The sequence below is a fragment of the Micropterus dolomieu genome, linkage group LG17 (assembly GCF_021292245.1).
Source record: "Micropterus dolomieu isolate WLL.071019.BEF.003 ecotype Adirondacks linkage group LG17, ASM2129224v1, whole genome shotgun sequence".
Taxonomy (NCBI): Eukaryota; Metazoa; Chordata; class Actinopteri; order Centrarchiformes; family Centrarchidae; genus Micropterus; species Micropterus dolomieu.
In genome coordinates, this window is record NC_060166.1 from 33345408 (window position 1) to 33366479 (window position 21072).

A 21072-nucleotide genomic window follows, 5' to 3' on the forward strand; every position below is an offset into this window, starting at 1 on the left:
CACTGTAAGCAGAGGAGATGATAATGCAGCAATGCAGCAGACATGATACAGTATATCCATAGTGTGTGAGGAGGTTACTGCAGTGTAGTTTCCATAGGAAACAGGATAGAGGATAAATCACTTCCTGTAACAAAGTCATAAGGTGTTCAATGAAAAAAGCAAGCACCAGGGACCAGATGGGCAAGATTTTTTGTGCACAATACTGGGTAAGGTGTGGGAAAAATTGAGTTTGTTTACCCAACAGGGGTATCTACAATATAGGTCATGTAGTTTTATGTATTTAAAGTGCAAAGTGACAGTATAGTTGTCTCGACTGCCTTTCTGTATCTCATCACTCCATCAATGCTGAAACTGATCTCTCTTTTTAATCGTGGTGCAGATTGTGTGTCTTAATTCGGCCACATCCTGTGTCTTGATCTTTGCATCTGCTTTCTGGTTTCTGTTCATCAACACCAGCCATACAGCAAACGTTCAACATCAGGGACCAAGCAACTAGTGGACTGATTAACTGTGTGTCTTATCCATTTTTGGTTTGTACCACGATTTTAGCCTATTTTTTTTTATCTATATAGACAGCTATAGCTCAGTAATTTAACAGATTATAAAAGCATACAAGAAACAACACATCAGCTTAATTTGATCAAACTAATTAGTGACAAAAAATATAATTTAGTGAAAACACTGCAGAGAAGGAATAAAGAGAAACTCACAAAATCTTTCCATCCTTACCTCCAAAATTGTCTGTGTTGTTGCAAACACAATAGAGTAAAATTCTTCATAGTCTATATGCAATTCTCTATTATGAACAACAGAGTAAGCACGAACTTTTGTTGTGCTTGCTTATCAGTTGTGTGTTAAGATGCCCAACCACTAGTAAAGAAAATACAACTACACTTAATTTGATCATTTGCCATCCTTTATAGTCTGATCTGGTTTTAGGATATTTGAAGTCACTAAGGGCTGTTCTGCAGAGACATCTGCATATGATAGTGAGTTTTCCAAGAACAAAAGCGAGGAATTGTTTAAAGCTGGGTGCCACTCCCTTTGTTCTCGGAGAAGGAATCTTGTTTGACCAGTAGAACTCACCTGACACCAATACAGCCCTCCTCCTGTACATTCTCTGACAAACAACAAGGGAGAGAGCTGTGTCACTCCGAAAGAGAACAAGACCTGTGTGCTGAAACACTTCTCTCTCCTGTCGCAGACAAAGCCTCTTCACCATGGGGAAGATTGGCAAGGAAGTGGCAGCATTGGTTTTAAGTATCATAGGCCTTATTGGAGTGGCGGTGACTGCTGGGGTCCCCATGTGGAGAGTAACTTCCTACATTGGAGCCAACATTGTGACAGGCCAGATAGTGTGGGATGGTCTATGGATGAACTGTGTGATGCAGAGCACTGGGCAGATGCAGTGCAAGCTGGAGTCGTCTATTATGACACTGACTGCTGATCTGCAAGCCGCCCGAGCCCTGGTCATCATCTCCCTCGTGTTCTGCTTCGTCGGTGTCGCGATCACCTTTTATGGAGCCAAGTGCACCGGCTGCATCAAAAAGGATTCATCAAAAGCCAAGGTGGTGATCCTGGGTGGCATTCTCATCATTATTTCTGCTATCCTGGTCCTGATCCCCGTCTGCTGGTCTGCAGCTGTCACCATCGCAGACTTTCAGAACCCATTGGTCATTACAACACAGAAGAGGGAACTCGGATCCGCCATCTACGTCGGCTGGGGCTCTGCTGCAGTTCTTCTGATCGCTGGGATCATCCTAACCACATCATGTCCTCCTCAAGAAGCCAAGTATGGATATCCAGGCTACCCACCAGCACCAATGTACCCTTACGCAGGCCCATTGACAAACCAGGCAACGTATGCTCCTGTGTATGCTCCCCCGTCCACATACACAGGCACTGGAACATACTTACCCGGCAAACCGTATGGAGCACCTACCACATACTCTGCTAGACAGTTCATCTAATAACTAAAAAGACGATAAAGACTGAGATTTCTGCCATGATTGCTTCAAGAACTTCTTATGCCTTTAGGACGTGAAATTGCACCAAAATACACATAGTTTTCCCTAGAGGATGTTATGTGTTCATATACAATGTTGGGATTTAAATTTATTCACTCAAAAATCACTGTGACCTTTTATTATTAAAAATCTTTCATTAAATGTTTTCTCATTTGGATTGATTTTGAGCTCTAAAATACTTAATGACGTCTTGAAGCGGAATACTGTATCAACATGGCTGTGAAGGTTGCATTGCTTTTTCATAAGGAAGTCTGTGTCGATATATTTATTTCCTTGTTATGCGGAGCAGACTTTGTAAAGAGGGATGATATATGATATGTTTGTTTTCTGTAAATGCCACTTTACTTATGAGATTTTTTGAAAGAATTTTAATAAAATGTTTCGAGTATTTTTACATCTGTTTGTCGAGTCTTTTTTACAAAATATTTTACTAGCATTGTTATGAAATGTTTCCTGTGAAGATGAGCTCGGACATTTTACAATGTCAGAGCCCTGTATATGTCTGTGTCTGGGTGAGTGAGAGGCAGAAACAAAATAAGCCAATATCATTTTTCTTCTATACATGTATAAGAATTATAATAAAGGATTTTCTAAAACATTTTATTACATTTTAATGACTGTGCGTCATTGTACTATAATCCGTCCATAATATAAATCCGTCAGCGCTGTAAAAGTTATTCTCAAGCTAACATGATTATAAGGAAGTTTTCCATGTGTTCTGACCGTGTGAAGTGCTCTCTGTTTAGAACCTACATTACACCGTTATGTACTGCTCAGTTGTGGTCTAACTATAAGAAAAAGAGTATGCAGAGGCTTAAGGTAGCATATACTGATGCAATGAGGCTGCTGCTTCATGTCCCTAGGTGAAAAAAATATAGAGAGGTTTAAAATATAAATAAGAGGTTTATGTAGTGATCAAATTAACTGCAACATTGATCTGCATACTTTCATTCTGACTGGAAAAAAAACATAAATTTCTAGAATCGTTTGGAAAACATATAGTGATGATTAAACAGAAGCAATGGGTAAAAGCAGGACAATCAAACCATAAATGGATGTTCCGTCTGTCAACATCTGACATCCGGTGAACTCCCATCCTTGTTGTTTTGTTTTTTTTTAAACCTGAAACCAGTGACTGGACTTGATTTTCCAGTTACTTGCCCAACCAAAGGTTGGCCACTGGTAGGTCATTGTTTCAATGAGGAATCTTGTGCCTCTTTGCAGGCTTAATTTACATAGACTCGTTTAAGATTGCTCTTGATCTCATCGAAACTATCCCCAGTCCACATAATGTGAAGAATCTTGTTGGGCAGATACCTGCTCTAAATGTAGTGATGTTTCACGTCAGAGGGAAGGACAAGTTCTGACTCCACCTTCAAGACAGACAGCCTTATAACCGAAGAAAATGTGCCACGGTCTCCATTCAACTCTACAACCAAAGACCTGCTCCTGAAACCTTCAACGTTTTTGCTTCTGTTCAGTGACTCAAACAAGACCTCAACATGGTGTCGATGGGACGACAGATGCTGGGCTTAATCCTGGCCATCATTGGCTTCCTGGCGACCATCATTGTGTGTGCCTTGCCCATGTGGAGGGTCACAGCCTTCATTGGAGCCAACATAGTGACAGCGCAGATCATCTGGGAAGGCTTGTGGATGAACTGTGTGATGCAGAGCACAGGCCAGATGCAGTGCAAGATCTATGATTCTTTGCTGGCTCTACCTCAGGACCTTCAGGCTGCCAGAGCTCTTGTGATCGTTTCCATCATCGCTGCTGCCTTTGGTGTCATCCTGGGCATCGTGGGAGGCAAGTGTACCAACTTTATGCAGGATGAAATTTCCAAAGTCAAGGTGGCCATTGCTGCTGGAGTCGTCTTCATCATTGCCGGTGTTCTTGTCCTCGTCCCTGTCTGCTGGTCTGCCAACACCATCGTCAGAGATTTCTACAATCCCCTTTTGACCGACCCTCAGAGGAGAGAGATGGGGGCTTCGCTCTACATCGGCTGGGGTGCAGCTGGGCTTCTCATCCTGGGTGGTGGCCTCCTCTGTAGCTCCTGCCCGCCCAAAGACAGCCCAGAGTATCCAGTCAAGTACTCCGGTGTGAGGTCGACAGCAACCAGCCAAGCCTACGTCTGAGAGATCGATTCTCTTGAGAAAGACTGCAAATTATTTTACTTTTGTTAGGTGATCCTCCTTCATTGTGAGTTTCTCACTTTTTTGTGACATACAGTGAGAACAAATTTACTGAGAAATTCAGATTTCTTTGGTGGAGGCAAGAGTGTTTCTTGAGGAAAGAAAAACATTGTGGTATGAAACTACAGTACTGGCAAAAAATACTCTTTCAACAGTATACTGACTGGACTGAATGAGCGCTATTCAATATCAAACTTACAACAAACTAAATTTGCCTCTGAATGTTAAGTAAATCTATGCTGTGCTAGAATAATGTTAATGGTTGATAAAAGCTATGATTGACAGAAATTTTTACTTTACCACTGATACATTGTGAATTTACTGTAGATAATATTTTACAAATATCTTATAAACCATATGCAGCACCAACCAAATACTATTAATATCTATTAATATCTATTGCACTATAATTGCAATATAATATTATAACTATTAATATCTTTTGCACTAAAACTATTATAATTGAAAGGACAGAAAGAGAATAAAGACTGAGATTTCTGCCATGAGGCCTTCACAAACTTGTTATCCCATTATAGAAAGTAAAATTGCACAACACTACACATTGTATTTCTAGAGGATGGTATGTGATCCAATACATTGTTGTGATTTAAAATTAATTCACTCAAACAGTCACTGTGACCTTTGATTATTATAAATCTTTCATATTTTTATTTCTTTTGGATTGATTTTTTGCATTCAAGAAGAAATATTTCCAGTTCATGATGTCTGGAATATTGTATCAACATTTTTGTGAAGGTTGCATTGTTTTTTCATAAGGAAGTCAGTGTCAATTTATTTATTTCTTCGTCATACAAAGCAGATTTTGTAGAGTGATGATTATGATGTGTTTTTTTTTGTAAATGCCACTTTATTTTTCGAGATTATATAACAGAATTTCAATAAAACATTTGTGGTATATTCACATCTGTTTGTGGAGTCATTTTCACAAAGTATTGTTACTTGCAATGTTAAGGAATGTGATCTCTAAAAATGAGCTCAGACATTTTACAAGGTCAGAGCACTTCTTTGTGTCTGTGTATTGGTGAGTAAGAGGAAGAAACTAAATAAGCTAAAATCAATTTTCTTCTATAAATCTATAAGAATTATAATAAAGGATTTTCTAAAACAATATTTTATCTAATTTTAATGACTATGTTATTTTAGTCAAAACTGTAAGGAGCTTACTAAAATCACTGAAATACACAAAGTAACACAATACACCAAGTACAAATAAAAATGAGGGTTAGTGATCTAACTAACTGTGACATTTATCCGGTATTTTCATTCAGATTGAAAAAAAACATGAATCAATTCCTAGAATCATTTGGAAAATATATAGTAATGATTAAACAGAAGTAATGAGTAAAAGCAGTAAAATGGAGCCATAAATGAAGGTTTCGTCTGTTGACGTCTGCCATCCGGGGACCCTCCCACCAATATTGGTGTGGTTTTTTTAAAACCAGAAACCCTTGACTGGATCTGATCTCTGGTAAACTGCCAAATCAATGGTTGGCCACTGGCAGGGCACTGTTCCTCTTTACAGGCCACATTTACAGAGTCGTTTAAGACTGCTGCTAATCTCATCGAAACTACTCCTAGTCCACATACAAATAATGTGAAGAATCTTGTTGGGCAACTGTGACTGGTTTCAGGTCAAAGGGAAGAATGTTCTGACTCCACCTTCAAGACAGACAGCCTTATAACCGAAGAAAATGTGCCACGGTCTTCATTCAACTTGGGCTGTGCTGACCTGCTACTGAAACCAACTTTTTTGCTTCTGTTCAGTGACTCAAACAAGACCTCAACATGGTGTCGATGGGACGACAGATGCTGGGCTTAATCCTGGCCATCATTGGCTTCCTGGCGACCATCATTGTGTGTGCCTTGCCCATGTGGAGGGTCACAGCCTTCATTGGAGCCAACATAGTGACAGCGCAGATCATCTGGGAAGGCTTGTGGATGAACTGTGTGATGCAGAGCACAGGCCAGATGCAGTGCAAGATCTATGATTCTTTGCTGGCTCTACCTCAGGACCTTCAGGCTGCCAGAGCTCTTGTGGTCGTTTCCATCATCGCTGCTGCCTTTGGTGTCATCCTGGGCATCGTGGGAGGCAAGTGCACCAACTTTATTGAGGATGAAATTTCCAAAGTCAAGGTGGCCATTGCTGCTGGAGTCGTCTTCATCATTGCCGGTGTTCTTGTCCTCGTCCCTGTCTGCTGGTCTGCCAACACCATCATCAGAGATTTCTACAATCCCCTTTTGACCGACCCTCAGAGGAGAGAGATGGGGGCTTCGCTCTACATCGGCTGGGGTGCAGCTGGGCTTCTCATCCTGGGTGGTGGCCTCCTCTGTAGCTCCTGCCCGCCCAAAGACAGCCAAGAGTATCCAGTCAAGTACTCCGGTGCCAGGTCGACAGCAACCAGCCAAGCCTACGTCTGAGAGATCGATTCCCCTGGAAAAGACTGCAAATTATTTTTCTTTTATTAAGTGACACTCCTTCATTATGAGCTTCTTACTTGATTGTGACAGCAAGAACTTATTTTCTGGGAAATTAAGATTTCTTTGGTGGAGGCAAGAGAGAGCGTTTCTTGAGGAAAGACAGACACAGTACAAAGATGTGATGTCAAACTACAGTCCTGGCAAGAAAATCTTCAACAGCAACAGCATAATGACTGGACTGAATGAGAGCTATTCTATATAAAACTTGTATCAAACCTAATTTTCCTCTTTGCAATAGAAGGATATTGCTATGATTGACAGAAACTTGTACTTTACCACTAATACATTGTGAATTTATTGTATAAAATATTTTACAAATATCTGTATTCGCAAAATAACAAAAGACTGCTTTTGTTTACTCAAGTCAGTGATTTTTAATAACACATTTAATAAATGATATTCTTAATAAGAATAAGTTAAGCGCCTATTCTTTTGTTCACAAAGAGTTGACTTTTGTTTTGTTGTGACTAGTTGTAAGCATCACATTTGTTATAATCCACTACATGCAATGATCCATTTATCTTAGAAACACTCTTTAAAGGAAACAAAATTGTCAAGGTTTAGAACTCAAAGAGGTCACAAACTAGAAAGTAGGCTATAACTAAGCAGAAGGCAGAAGTATTCAAAAACATCCAGCAGTTTGCTTGAATTCTTCATGGTGAAGTTCTTCTAGTTCAACTAGTTCAACCAGTTTTACAGTGTTGAGCTTTTTCATAGAACTGGAGCTCATAGAACTGGCTACGGTGTTTGTTTTAAATGCATTGAAGGTGGGGTTGGGGTATGCAATTCAAAGCTTCTTGATATTAGAACTTGAGAGCCAAATAAACTCCTCCATTCAGAGCTCATTCTGAATATATGGACAAGCATTGCCAAGGCCACGATACTAACAGCTGGGCAAAGTGGCAGAATCCAGTGACCTGCTGTCTGAGGGTAACGCTAGCTGAGACAAAACAAACATTTTAATAAACGTCTTCAAACGAACAACATGCAAACACACAAACACAGCATCCAAAACACATCACAGTAAAAATTAGCAAGTTTAGATTGTTTGTTTTTTTAATTTAAGATGTTTAGATTGTTTTTACAAAACTAAAGTGACCAAAGACAAGGTCATAGGTTTGTTGATAAGGTAACATTACATAGCATAGCATTTTGAATCAACATGTGCTAGCAAACTTGTGTTTTCAGGTCTTTGTGGCTATAAAACTCTTCACAATCATTGTACAGACAAATACCATGATGTAGAGCTAACAACGACAGCATGTATTGTAACTAACTAATGTTGCTAAGTTGTGGGTTAGTAAACTGTTGCTACAGTTGCTGCTGCGAAGCTAACATGCAGAGATGACAAGATGGTTTCCCAGAGCCAGCACACCAGCTCCAGACAGTGATTCTAACAACACTTCTGCTACTATAGCTAACATCACAACAACAGACAAAACAACAGGCCACTAATGTTACCCACCTGTCAAGAAGAAATAGGGCAACCTTCACACCCGTCTTTATGCACTTCAACTCTCCAACGGTCTCTCTAACGGTCTTTCCACCATGTTGTGTGGCTTGATTATTTTAACCCAAACCATGATTTTCCCATGCATATAAGTAAAGGTGGGTTCTGAATCAAACCAATAGGAGGATGATACATTGTTTAAATTTTCCAACTGGTCCGAGTTTGTACGGAAGCCCTAAACGGCCATCGATTCAAATATTTTTTTTCACTCCGTTTTCCCGTGATAATGGGATAATTATCTTGAGATCTTGAGCTAACAAATGTTTTTTTACTGTGATAACGAGATAATTTCTCGTGATCTCGAGATAACAAAACACTAAACACAGGAGTCGGCAGAAATGTTTCTTAATTGTAATTTCAATAGCTTCAGTTGGTAGAGCACACAACCTATATCCTTAGGGTTGTGTATGCGATCCTCACTGAAGACTATTTTTAAAAAATCTTTTTCATAATCCTCTTCAACAAAGTTCTTATGAAGAAACTGTTTCAGATGCTCGTGCGGGACTGGGTGCATCCCGGCAATTGGTCCACAACCATCAACCTTTGGACTTCCCGATCATTCCCAACAAGCTGGCTAGCAGCAGCGATAATGTAGGAAGCTGGACAATCAAATCCACCTGGTCCGCGTTATCTCTCTATCTGTTTCTCTGCCGGTGTTAAGAGCTTCCACACAGCTGGCCACATGTTTAAGCGTTTGTGTGTGTGTATAAAGCCTCCTGCGTACTCTTTTGGATCCGCAGGGTCGCTCTGTGAACAGACAGGTAAATAAGAGCTCTGCAAGTAAACACCTTGCTATAAGTAGTAACCATGGCAATGGCTTCTATGCTACTGAATCTCTGCAACTGTATTTTCTTTATAGACTAGGCCTATAGAAAACATTTAATATAGGCTATCTAGTAGAAATTATTGAAAGAAGTGTTTATTTTTGTGCTGTTTGCTTTATGGACACCGCTGACTGAACAATGTAATCAGTAGGTTTTTTTGTAGGCTATAGGGGTGCTTTTTGGACTTTTGCACTATAGGCTATAACGTTACACCTACTTACTTTAATTCCGTGAACATGTGTGTGTGTGTGTGGCTTTTTTTGATACTTTTGATATGACTGATGCTTGTCTGTAAATATAAAATTTGAGCAAACTCTGTATAGCTCATTCTATTCCTTTAAGTGTAGCGTAGGCATATTTGTACTGTATGTGCTATGATAGCTAGCCTAGGCCATTTCTCAGGAGTTTTTGACTGTGCACCCATAGCCGCATAGTCTTCCTTCAAAAATCAGTGTTAGGCTACTTAAATGCTTTGTCCCAAATGTCTGTAGATGAACATATACCTGGTTTGGTACCAGTTACATCAAAAAAATAGGGTTAGTCCACAAAATTAGCGGTCTGGTGGTTTGCGTGAATAAGGCGTCCTGGGATGGAATTAAATCCCAATCTGAATTTTTGTGCCAGTCCTCATGGACTGATGATGCAGTTTTTTTTTACTTTCACCCAACACTGCCCAACTATTAGCTGGAATCCATTTTATTGTTGAATATTTGTGGTAATATGCTTCAGTATTCTTATGCAGCTCCAGTTCGGCCTGCTGATCGACATTTTGGTTGCAAAGTCACCAAAACAGGAAGAGAAAATGTTTTTAAACAATGAAAACAATAGTATGCTTTCCTTTTATTTGTTAAAGAACCAGAAATGAACAGCTTCAGAATTCACTTGACAGTGGTCTAAGACCACCCCTTCGTCTGTTCGTCTGGCTAAACAGAACCTAATCTTGACATCATAAAATGTATTAATTATCTAACAGTGAATGATTTTGGAAGGCACAGACAAATGATGATGCCTTCCTGACGATTGGGCCGTCAGATCAGAATACTTCTATGTGTTGTTCAATAGGACAGTTACAAACATGCTACTGCATAGATGTTGTCAGTGTTGTATCATCCAGGAAATGACCTCTGAATTTCTATCTTCCAAAACATCTCATGACAAACATGATGTCAGTTCAGCTTTACAGGGTGTTTCACTGATGTGAACACACCCTGTTGTGTTGCATTTTACCTGGTATCACATTCCTGAATTGCCTTCTGTGACTAGAGAGAATCTACCTGAACTTATTATGGATTAACTATCGTTTGCCAAATGCTTTGATGTCAGAGTATCATGGTCTGTCATGGTTTCAGCAAATGAATCATTAACAGCGAAAAAGTGTTTTTTTTAACTTTCACTGTGTTTTTACGTATGTTATACCCGATCATGGTGTTTGATCAGTAACACTTTATGTTTAGCTTTTTAAAAGCTTTTATATTTTTTTGCATGTACCTATGGGTATTCTTACAAGGAGACTTCAGACCATTTGGCATTATGTTTAAAGAATCCAAGTTGTTTATTAAGTTAATAATAAAACTAAGCTAAATTGAAAACAAAATCTGTCAAATTGTAACATATACAACATGTTTGGGAAAGTGGTCGATTTCAGTTTGTTTTGGTTCTATTTTTTCCACAATAAGTCACCTTTTCTTTGAAAAGCGCTGAGTTTCCCCTCAGCGCTTTCATAAAAACTGAAATACGAACAGACTGAAAAATCTCTGCAGCGTTGTCTTCCGCCATGTTGTCATTGACCCAGCGTCTGCTTCTGGGAGACGCTGTACAGTGTTTGCCATGAGATTATAACAGCGCAGTTAACCATACCCGGTTATCATGGTAATTAAAATGTGTATGGTAGTAGTAACCGTCGGGAATTTTACCATGGTTTGCCATTTCCCTAGTATCTTCAAACAGAAGGTAGAGGAGCGCAAGGTCTCTAACGGAGTTTTTCCATTACCAGTACCAGCTCAACTTGCCTCGACTCAACTCTACTCGACTCGGTTTGGCCGTGCTCCATTTTCCATTGCAGATAGTACCCAGAGATAGTACCCCTCAATGTAGCTGGTCTCATAGCGACGCCACACACAACTGCCGCCACATAATGTTCAGTGCGACACACACACCAGCGACCCACACAGCTTTCTCTTTATTTAAATTAAAACGTTTCAACATTAAACAGTATGAAAACCTTCCAGCTGTGTTTTCCTCTGCCGTTGTTGCTGCAGCGGTCTGTGTGATGGCGGGAGCAGAGGGCGGCTGGCCGGCCTCAAACGCTCCTCCCGTGGGTTGCCGCGGGCATCCCCCACAGCCACTTGCAGAGCTCCTCACCTCCGAAAACTTTCAAGCACATTTTTGTTCTGCCATCACTTTTCGTAAAACTGTCAATATTCGAAATCTACACCGCTGATTTCTCACCTCAAAACTTCTCAGAAGTGGATTTAGTGATGAAATTACATACGAAAACTGTATAATATAACACTTTCTGTTGCTGGCCTCTGTCTGGCGCAATGATGATGCAGTGAATATTAATGATTCTCTCTGACCAATCAGTAGTCTGCTGTGTTTTCACATCACATTTTAGTATCGCCTCAGCTCGCTTGGAACCTCGACAAAGGTGATACCAAAAAAAGTACGTGGAAGCAGGTACAGGTACAACTTTTCCACAATGGAAAACCAAACAAAGGCGAGCCGAGGCGAGTCGAGCTGGTACTGTGCAGTAGAAAAGGGGCTTAAGATCCACCAGCTCCATGATGTTGTCATGAAGGAGTGAAAGAGGACTCCAGTTGTAACCTGCTGTGAAGCTCTGGTGAACTCCATGCCCAAGAGGGTGTAGGCAGTGCTGGAAAAATAATGGTGGCCACACAAAATATTCTTTGGACCCAAATTTGACATTTTCATTCAGGGGTTTACTCACTTTTGTTGCCAGCGGTTTAGACATTAAGGACTGTGAGATGTATTATTTTGAGGTGGCAGCAAATTTTTATACAAGCTGTACACTCACTACTTTACTTTGTAGCGAAGTGTCATTTTTTCAGTGTTGTCACATGGAAAGAAATAATCAAGTATTTACAAAAATGTGATGGATGTACTCACTTTTGTGAGATGCTGTTTATGAAAATTCATCTGTGGTTATTTAAACTGAGACAACCTGTTTGTCAGGTACTTACCAGAGATAACTATCCAGGGAACAAACATGTTGACTCAGGGACTTAAAATCCTGTTGGCAGATCTGTTCAGTAAAGCATGGTCTGCTTTTTAAGTTCCACCCAACACTGTCAAGGTTTGCTACATTAAAACTTGGGAAGAAATTGATTAAATTAATTGAAAGGGGGTTTTCTAAAGATGACATAAAAGTTTCACCAAAGTTAAAAACATAGTTAATGTTAATCATTCCCCTTAGAATCTTAGATATTTGGGTGTAAACTGATTTTGAAAGATGGTTTATATTTTAAGCGTTAATGTTCAAAATGACAACATTTTCCATGGTGTCCGTATTATTGCATTCACCTGCTTTGTCAGTTGTTTACTTTCACTATTCTCTCCACAGTGACTTTCTTTATTCTAAGGACAACAAGAGAATATAGATATATGTTGATAAGTATCAATAAGGTCTACTCTGATTCAACAGACCAGTAACTTCAAGGGAAATTAATTATCATGCATGAAAAACCCTCCCAGGTGTTAATGTAAAATTTGCAATAATTCTTGGACATGGAGGTCAGACTTTAATCCCACCCTTTATTGTTTGTAAAATACCTTACATTTCCTCTTTGCAAATAATGCATTTCCATGATGCAAAGATTAGACACTAATAAGAAAATTAACAAATTAAACTGATTAGGATGTTGGTAAACAATGTTTTTTTCCCTCAGCCATTAATGTCCCATTGACTTTGTTCATGACACAGTATGACAAAATATCCAACGAAGGTTAAAATCAAGGGCAACTGGACTTGGTTGAAGATACTGGAAGACGTTTCGTCCCTCATCCAAAGGACTTCTTCAGTTCTGACTGACTGTCAGAACTGAAGAAGTCAGTCAGAACTGTTGCAGATCCAGTTGCCCTTGATTTTAACCTTCGTTGGATAACTATGACCTGGATGACTGAGAATCTTCATAGACATCTTATGACAAAATAATATATTTTTTATCTAAAAGATCTGTTTTATGAACTTCTTTGTTAAGTACTGTATTTGTAATTGAGAGCAAAATACACCTTGACCCCCACCTAGTGGCTCATTGCCTCTATTGCTAAACCTTTCCAAAATGTTTATCTAATGACATCACTTTCAGGAAACAACATGACATGGAAACAGTTACTGTATAGCTAGTTTTGATCTATCCTTTCTTATCATACCTTATCATATCCCTTTTTGTAGGTTGTAATGGAAAGCTATACATTAAGTTTACCTAATGCAGAACTACATGTTTCAGTTTTATATCATTGAATTGTAGGGTATATTTAAATGACATAAAGGATTGTTGACTTTGTGCACTGTCCCTCATACTTGTCATATTTATCAAAGCAGATTCTGTATGGAGTAGGACATTATGTGTAAAGCTGAGCTAATGATACTTTAAGTTTCTGGTATTTGACTGTGTCCATGAATATAAGTGTGATCTTCTCTGTCAACAGATTTGTGTTGTTATAAACTAATCAATAAGAACAACTGAGGCTCATTAAGTTTATTCTTTTAATTATCAAAGTGAAGACTGACCAGAAGTTGTGAATGAAACATATCATAGAGGAAAATACTGTGCTGATCACTTTATTCTAACAGCAACGTGTCAGGATGTGATAAAAGGGAGATTACTATCTATCCATTCTGAATAAAAATCTAAAATGTTTTTGTTCCTCTCCACCATCTGTTCCCCAGGGCGTGAAAGAGTCTGCTCGGTGTCCCATGGCTCTGCAGGAGCTGGGTATCAGCCTTTCATTGATAGGCGTTGCTGGGACCATCCTGATCTGCGCTCTGCCCATGTGGAAGGTGACAGCATTCATCGGCACCCATCTGGTGGTCATGCAGGTGTTCTGGGAAGGTCTGTGGATGACCTGTGTCAGTGAGTACACAGGTCAGCTGCAGTGTAAGCTTTATGATGCCCTGCTGGACCTGTCACCAGACCTCCAGGCTGCCCGTGGCCTCATCTGCATCAGCCTGGTGCTGGAATGTTTGGGATTCCTCATCTTTCTTCTGGGAGCACGCTGCACCAACTGCCTGAGCCACCCAAAGATCAAGGCTCGGGTGGTGCTGGGCTCTGGCACCACCTTCTGCCTGGCAGCCCTCACCACCATAGTTGCTGTTTCCTGGACGGCCAACTCCATCATCAGGGACTTCCACAACCCTCGTGTCCCTGAGGTGCTGAAAAGGGAGCTCGGAGCAGCCATATATATAGGCTTTGTGACATCTGGGCTGCTGTTCTGTGGGGGAGCCATTCTTTGCACAAGCTGCCCACCACAGAGGGCACAGTTCCCCTCCAGTGGGTACACACGGGCCAGGACAGCCGCACGCAGCAGCTACGCCATCAAGAACTATGTGTGAAGTGAGGACAGAGTACTGAACACAGATCAGCCCGTGTGTTTCAATGCTGAAAACTCATCACAGACAACCACTTTAGCAAAAGTGTATTTGACTGTGATACAACATGGTCAGTCAACTACAGATACATGCAGACCATATATAGATATTAAAAAACATGTTTAAATATGAAGAGACTACAGGCATGCTTTGCAATGCATTCTAATGTGTTGTATTTTTCTACGGGGTGAGACACATGGATTTGGCCATTGTAAATATAGTTACTTTACGTCTGTCCAGAATGGCGTCAATACCAGCCATTTACAGATATTTGTCAGTGTTTGTCATGAAATGTGCAGGTGAATTATTAGATCTCCATTTAGGGGAAATCTATTTCACTGTATGTCTGATTCAGCTATAATTAACTTGTTTTTTTATCTTTTGAAATAGCTAATAAGTCTTCTGAAGGACTTTGTTGCCAACTGCTTTCATAAAGAAAGTCAAAGAATTGATTTGTACCCCTGCTCTACCTGAATGTGTATGCATTTATAATCAGTAGAAAATTACATTAATCATGTTTTAGTCACCAGATTTAGTGAAAATTATATACAGAGAACATTTTCTATACTAAAAGTTTATGTGCTTGTGATCTGCATCTTGAAATTCAAAATAAACACTGCAAACATGTGCCAGTTGAATCAGTCTTTTGCAGTGAGAAAAGTATTACAATCAAATAAGGTTCCAGTTGGTGTCATTGTTTTTCTCCACCCACTCTACCAAGGGAGACAGCTGCACTGCTACTGTGAGAACACAAATCCCAATATCAGTAAGAACTTGTGGCTTCTGTTGAATGCGGCATTAGAAACATGACAGAGTGGCTGAAAAACTGGAGCACAGTGGAACCTTTGTTTTTCACTCTACGCATAAACTGGGAGAAAGGGATTGTTTTGAAACCATGGCAGAGAAAACAGAGGGATTTCCCTCCTCCACCCAGCTGCAGTCACGCCGTGCTTTCTTCTTTTCATAAATGCAGAGGAACCGGTTTCCCCCTTCCTGAACAGACATTCAAAACAGACAGCACACAAACACACCCCACACCTCACACACACACATTTCCATGTTGTCTCTTCCTCACATGCACAAACTCGTTAAAAAAAACACCCCACCCTGTGGGACTCTGCTGCCAGCTGTTTCTGGTTAGGCAGTTGGGCCTGCAGTGAAGAGGCGGAGCAGGCAGGCAAAAGTCATGGAGCGGCAGCTGGAGCTCGCTGCCCTGGGTCTGGCCCTCACAGGGTGGCTTTGTGCCATTCTGACACGCTGCCTGGCCCTGTGGAAGGTGAGCGGCACCCTGGACAACACCACGGCAACTCTGCCTGCCTACTGGGATGGGGTGTGGCTGGAATGGGATCACTGGGACCTGGCCCACGATGGCAGCCTGCACTGCTCTTTCTACCAATCGCTCATGTCCCTTTCTGGAAGCTTTCGGACGTGGAGAGCTCTCATAATGGCAGCCATCGGAGCCGGGGCTTTTGCTGCGGTGATTGGAGCAGCGGGGGCGGTGTGGTTCCCCATGCGTGGCCAGATCAAAGTATTTTCTGGTGTCCTCTTTGTTTTGTCTGGCATACTGTTGCTTGTTCCCACAGCCTGGACGTGCCATCACACCAGCCAGCCACTGGAGGGTGTTGTGTTGCTGAGAAGAGACTGGGGACCTGCACTGTACCTTGGATGGATCTCCTTTGCTTTGATGCTGGTGGGAGGGGTGTTTCTCACCACCAGATGCCCCACTAGTGAGAGACAGGTACAGCAGCCTGAAGATAGCAGGAATCCAAATGTAGAAGACGAGGCTAGTCACCCGCTGAGCAGGATCAACAGGACTACGTTCACGCAAAGCCAGTATGAACGCAGATCACAGCCTATCTGAGGGGACTGTGATGTAATATTTGATGACAGAGTGTGAGTGATTGAACTGGAAAATCATTAATATGTGAAATGACTGTGGATGGATTTAACAGCAGAGGAAAACTTCTGGCTGCACATGTTGAGTAATGATGCACTGGATTAACAATGTATGAACTTAACATTAGAAAGTAAAAGCACGTGTCATGTAGCTAGTTTTTAGATTTACATCTTGTTTTGCTGTTTCTTCATGTTTATTGAAGCTAACACACTGTATATACTGTATGTTATTGTTTTACATTCAATCCTAACTTCCTCCAATTCAACATCACTGTAAAGTTACACGTTTCCGTTTGCTTTACTAGGTGAAATTATTGATACTAAACTGACATTAAGACATTACAGCCCTCTGACACCTTTAATACACTGTAATGGCTCAAATGTGAATGAGTTAATATTGATCTTAAAACTGAATACTGTATTGCACAAACACATTGCCCTACACTAGAGTAATGCAATTGTATATCTGTTTTGTTAAGAGTGGCAAAAATGTTTACATCTGAGATTAATTCTGCACAAATAAAGCATTGCAAATGATTCAGAAATATTTGTTTACAGGTTACATGAGCCATGCATTATAGTGATATTAACTCATTATTCCACAGAGCATTTGGGGAGGCAGTAAGGTGAGCAGTCCTTTTGACATCTATACTGTAGCCATCTATTTTTGATTACTTTTCACAGTAGGCTGTGAAATGTTCGGATGTGAAACTTGACTTTTCAGACTTCTATTTGCAGATGTACGCCAAAGTCTAGCAGGTATATCATGGGACAATCAGTATGATACTTTTCAGAATAAAGAACAGTTAACTGAGAGTGCACTTTGTTTACAGCGGAGGTCAAACCTAAAACCTGACAGGAAAACATCTGTTTGAATGACTAAAAACATGATTTCTGTTTTCTTTTACCTCAGAGGAACAAAATTTCATACATTTCTGATTTACAGATGATCGTACACCCTGAACTCCTGCTCAAATGTGAGAAAGTTAGTGAAAACCCTGAAATAAAAGAGTATGAAAACATGATTTGATGTAGTGCTTGAGTCTCTTAACTGTATTTTTCTTTTGCTCAGTTTCTGGTGAAAAAAACAAAACAATGTAAGACTTCTAAGCGAACACTCAACATTACATTTGTAAAAAAAGTTACCTCCACAGCAATATTTACAAACACTGTATTGTAGCCTTTTCTGAACACTGATAGTAAAAATCATCGTACAATATTCAAGATAATATCTATATGATTCTATATTGTGCTAAGTACAACACTTGTTCATAAGGGGTGCAACTAACTGAGTTGGAAAAGCTTCAAATGTCACTGGTTTGGATGTTACACTTTTCTGTTCTTAAAGCTGCCACATATTTGGGCTTGAAATCTGTTATTTAATTTTTTTTCAAATCAACTATGTGTATATTAGGAAAATACTGTGGATAAACCAAAAAGTAAACATTTTTGTTATTTATTTGCTACAGAGCAAACTCATTCATTATGACAAAATATATATCATTGGGTTAAAGAAATCATCCATAAAATTGGTATACTGAGCTACATGGCACACAAAGTCTGATGTAAGGGCAGAAACAGCCTTGTTGAGAAGTTCTGCTAAAGGTCACCAGGTACTGATATTAGAAAAGAAACTGAATAAATATGTGAAAGCAGGCCAGAGCTATTTACTGACTTGCAAGTTCAGGTATACATGCTCAAACATATATCAAAAATACATTCCACCCAGTACGCAAATCTGGCAAATAATAATAAGTCAGACAAATCATTTCATCATAAGAGAGGCTGGGAAACAGGCTGAATCATAAATATAGTCTCTTAAATGAGTTTGCAGTTTGTGTGCTGCATGTTAGTGTGGATAAGGTGCAGACTCCTGACTTGTTGGGTTACTACAGTTTCTCATCTCCCTCCTCCACATCCTTCAGACTGAGAACCTCCAGAGAACCTCGGCCTTTAGTCTCACAACGGATCAGCTCGTCGATCTCCCTGAAGCAGCCGGGATCCACCAGACACACCTGAGGATGAAGAGAATGAACAAGTATAATGTGAGCAGTAAAGATACATAAAGGCATTAGTTAACGCAAAGAGAATGGACATTTGAGTGTTATTAAGTGTGCACCAGATAAAACTCATTCAGCTGATATCTGATTGTAATACTCCACTAAATAGATTTACTTGATATTTATTATTCAGTGACTGCAGAGAATACCTAATCACTCCCACAGACACGCCGTGAGTTTAAAACCTCAACTCTCCTCACCATTTCCAGCTCCTCATCAAAGTCTTCACTCTCCACAACCTGCAGGAGCGGTTTCAGCTTCTCCTTCAGCCTCTTGGCCTCCTTGGCTGGCAGCACCAAACGCAGCCTCATGTGGGCCCTCTGGATCTCCATGGTCTCCTTCAGCTGCCGGATCACTTCCAGAGCCTGGGAACAACACGGCAGATGAAATCAGGAAGACAACATTTAGCTGTCCTTATTGTTCTCTACTGAACTAAATACTCAAATTATACCATCTGATTTTATTTTCTGTTTAAAACACCAATAAGAAGTATTCTGTAACATTTAACTAATTTTGATTTGTCATTTTTCATTACATTTGGGAAGAGATGTAAATTTTGTTTTCTTTTAAGTGGATATATTTTTGTGCTTTGAGCATCACAAATCAAATGCCAGTGGGATCCAAATAAAGTAGTAAGCCAGATCAGTGTGCGATAGTTTGTTTTTTCATTTTTCATAGATTTATCCTGCTATCTACCAGCACCTCATTGTTTTGCTGTGCTCGGGGGATTTTTTGTTTTTGTTGCCAGTGGGATCCACTTACGTTCTTCAAAGAAAGACAAAAGATACAATACATTGTATTTACAGTGTCTCCGACAGAATGACAGTAGTCAGTCGCAGATGTGCCACATGTGGAGGAGGCTTGATAATGACGAAACCTATCACAACGGTCGAAACCACTGTTCACTGTCATTTTACCTGGTCCGTGCTTGTAAAATATCCACCGTGTCTGCATCTTGTGATGTGAGTAATATTAATAAATGTTTCTCTGCAAAATGCTGAAATGGGTCACCAGATTTACCTGGGCGGCCGTTCATATATCTGGGCATGTGTTGGAAACACTTATTTATGTATTTATGGACGCTGGCTCCAGCTGTCTGTCAGTGTGTATTAACTCTTTGTAGTCTCCAACAGATTTAAATGCATTTGTAGTGGAAAACGTTATCACCAAGCATTCCTTGATTAATTATTCCAGTCTACACACATAAAGTGTGTCTCCTCACCTGCTGTTTAGGGCTCTTGTTGGTTTTCACAGAGTAGTGGATGTCCTTCATCGCCCCCTCAATTAGACTGACTGTGTATGGCCTCTTGGTCTCAGGGTTGACACACTTCTCTGCCACAATAGTCGCAATATCCTTGAACATCATCTCCAGCTGAGAGTGCCTTTCCCTGTCTGACACTTGGAGATCTCCTTTGGTCAGGATCTGTCCAAAAGAAAAAAATAATAAAAGGGTGAGGAAGTGAAGGTGAAGACACAGTGTGAACGAGAGGTAGGCAGGAAAGTATTTCTCACCAATTTACAAATTTCAGTCAGATCATCTGTTCCAAAAGCTTTAGTCAAGTCATCTCTCTTAGCCACTTGACCTTTGGACACATTAACGAAAACCGATCGTGTCTGCAAAACCTCATCCAGGTCTTTCTCTCTGGAATGAAACACAATGTTTGGACACGCAGAGAGGAATTAAACAGACAGACTGGTGGATTAAATTTAAACTGCAAATGTCCGTTGACTTTAACATATAACGAACAAGATGTTTTAGTAACGTTAGCTAATTATAAAAATAACTTAAACATTGCCGAAGTTTAATATTACTCACGCTCCTGATCGCCAGTTCACAACTTTATTCTTGTAGCAGGCGATTTCAAACCGCTTTCCTCCCTTTTTCATCCTCACCACAGCCACATTTGTCAGCCGTATTTGATTTGTTGGCGTAAATATAGACATTTTTATATCTGTTACGCCGGAATGCTCTTTCCAAGCTGCTGTTGACAAATAAAACAATGCTGTCAGATAACAACGTCGTTGATGCGCTCTGAGTGCGTTTCTCTGGACTGTCCGTTGTGAAACATCGACGTTCAACAACAGTTCCGTTTTGGTTCTTCAGTCGATTTCAATAATTTAGTGACTTTTGATAATTAAGAGATAAACAAAAATTCAAATAGTGTACATATGATTTTAGTTTCGTGAAAAATAATATTTAAATAATATTTAAAGATACAGAACAAACTGTTAACATGAACGTGTTACGTGATTTGTACAGTGCACTCCACTGGTCACAGAGCGTAATTACAGCTTTTTGAGGTTTTATTTTAAAAGCGTTCACTTGAAAAGAAGTCATAAATTAAAAAAAGACAAATTCTTTTTTTTTTTCAAATAGGTGTACCAAGTGAACTGTCAAGTCTACATATAAATGGGTGGACAAGTTAACAAAAGGGATTAGACAAATGTTCAAAGGT

General features: G+C 40.0%; 5 protein-coding genes across 5 annotated transcripts in view; 4 read left to right on the forward strand and 1 right to left on the reverse strand.

Moving 5' to 3' along the window:
* The window catches only part of LOC123986301 (claudin-3-like), a 4646-nt gene extending 2424 nt beyond the window's left edge, over positions 1-2222 (forward strand). The window contains exon 2 of the mRNA XM_046074502.1: positions 1205-2222. Within this exon, the coding sequence (XP_045930458.1) occupies positions 1205-1970 (766 nt within the window). The 3' untranslated portion in view covers positions 1971-2222. The remainder of the gene's footprint in view (positions 1-1204) is intronic.
* The window catches only part of LOC123986306 (claudin-4-like), a 13023-nt gene extending 6095 nt beyond the window's left edge, over positions 1-6928 (forward strand). The window contains exons 2-3 of the mRNA XM_046074508.1: positions 3509-4006; positions 6026-6928. Coding sequence (XP_045930464.1) covers positions 3530-4006; positions 6026-6658 — 1110 coding nt within the window. The 5' untranslated portion in view covers positions 3509-3529 and the 3' untranslated portion in view covers positions 6659-6928. The remainder of the gene's footprint in view (positions 1-3508; positions 4007-6025) is intronic.
* The window catches only part of LOC123986304 (claudin-4-like), a 21404-nt gene extending 6117 nt beyond the window's left edge, over positions 1-15287 (forward strand). The window contains exon 2 of the mRNA XM_046074505.1: positions 13962-15287. Coding sequence (XP_045930461.1) covers positions 13989-14624 — 636 coding nt within the window. The 5' untranslated portion in view covers positions 13962-13988 and the 3' untranslated portion in view covers positions 14625-15287. The remainder of the gene's footprint in view (positions 1-13961) is intronic.
* Positions 15288-15478: 191 nt separating this feature from the next.
* Positions 15479-17093, forward strand: LOC123986303 (claudin-3-like). Its single transcript, XM_046074504.1, has one exon. It carries the CDS (start codon positions 15847-15849, stop codon positions 16519-16521), a length of 675 nt encoding a protein of 224 aa, XP_045930460.1. The 5' UTR covers positions 15479-15846; the 3' UTR covers positions 16522-17093.
* A 903-nt stretch (positions 17094-17996) lies between these two features.
* sbds (SBDS ribosome maturation factor) lies at positions 17997-20669 on the reverse strand. The gene is made up of 5 exons (XM_046074503.1): positions 20433-20669; positions 20129-20258; positions 19839-20039; positions 18817-18981; positions 17997-18571 (listed from the first exon to the last, which is right to left on the reverse strand). The coding sequence occupies exons 1-5, from the start codon at positions 20558-20560 to the stop codon at positions 18446-18448; spliced, it is 750 nt and encodes a 249-aa protein (XP_045930459.1). The 5' UTR covers positions 20561-20669; the 3' UTR covers positions 17997-18445.
* Positions 20670-21072: the final 403 nt, after the last annotated feature.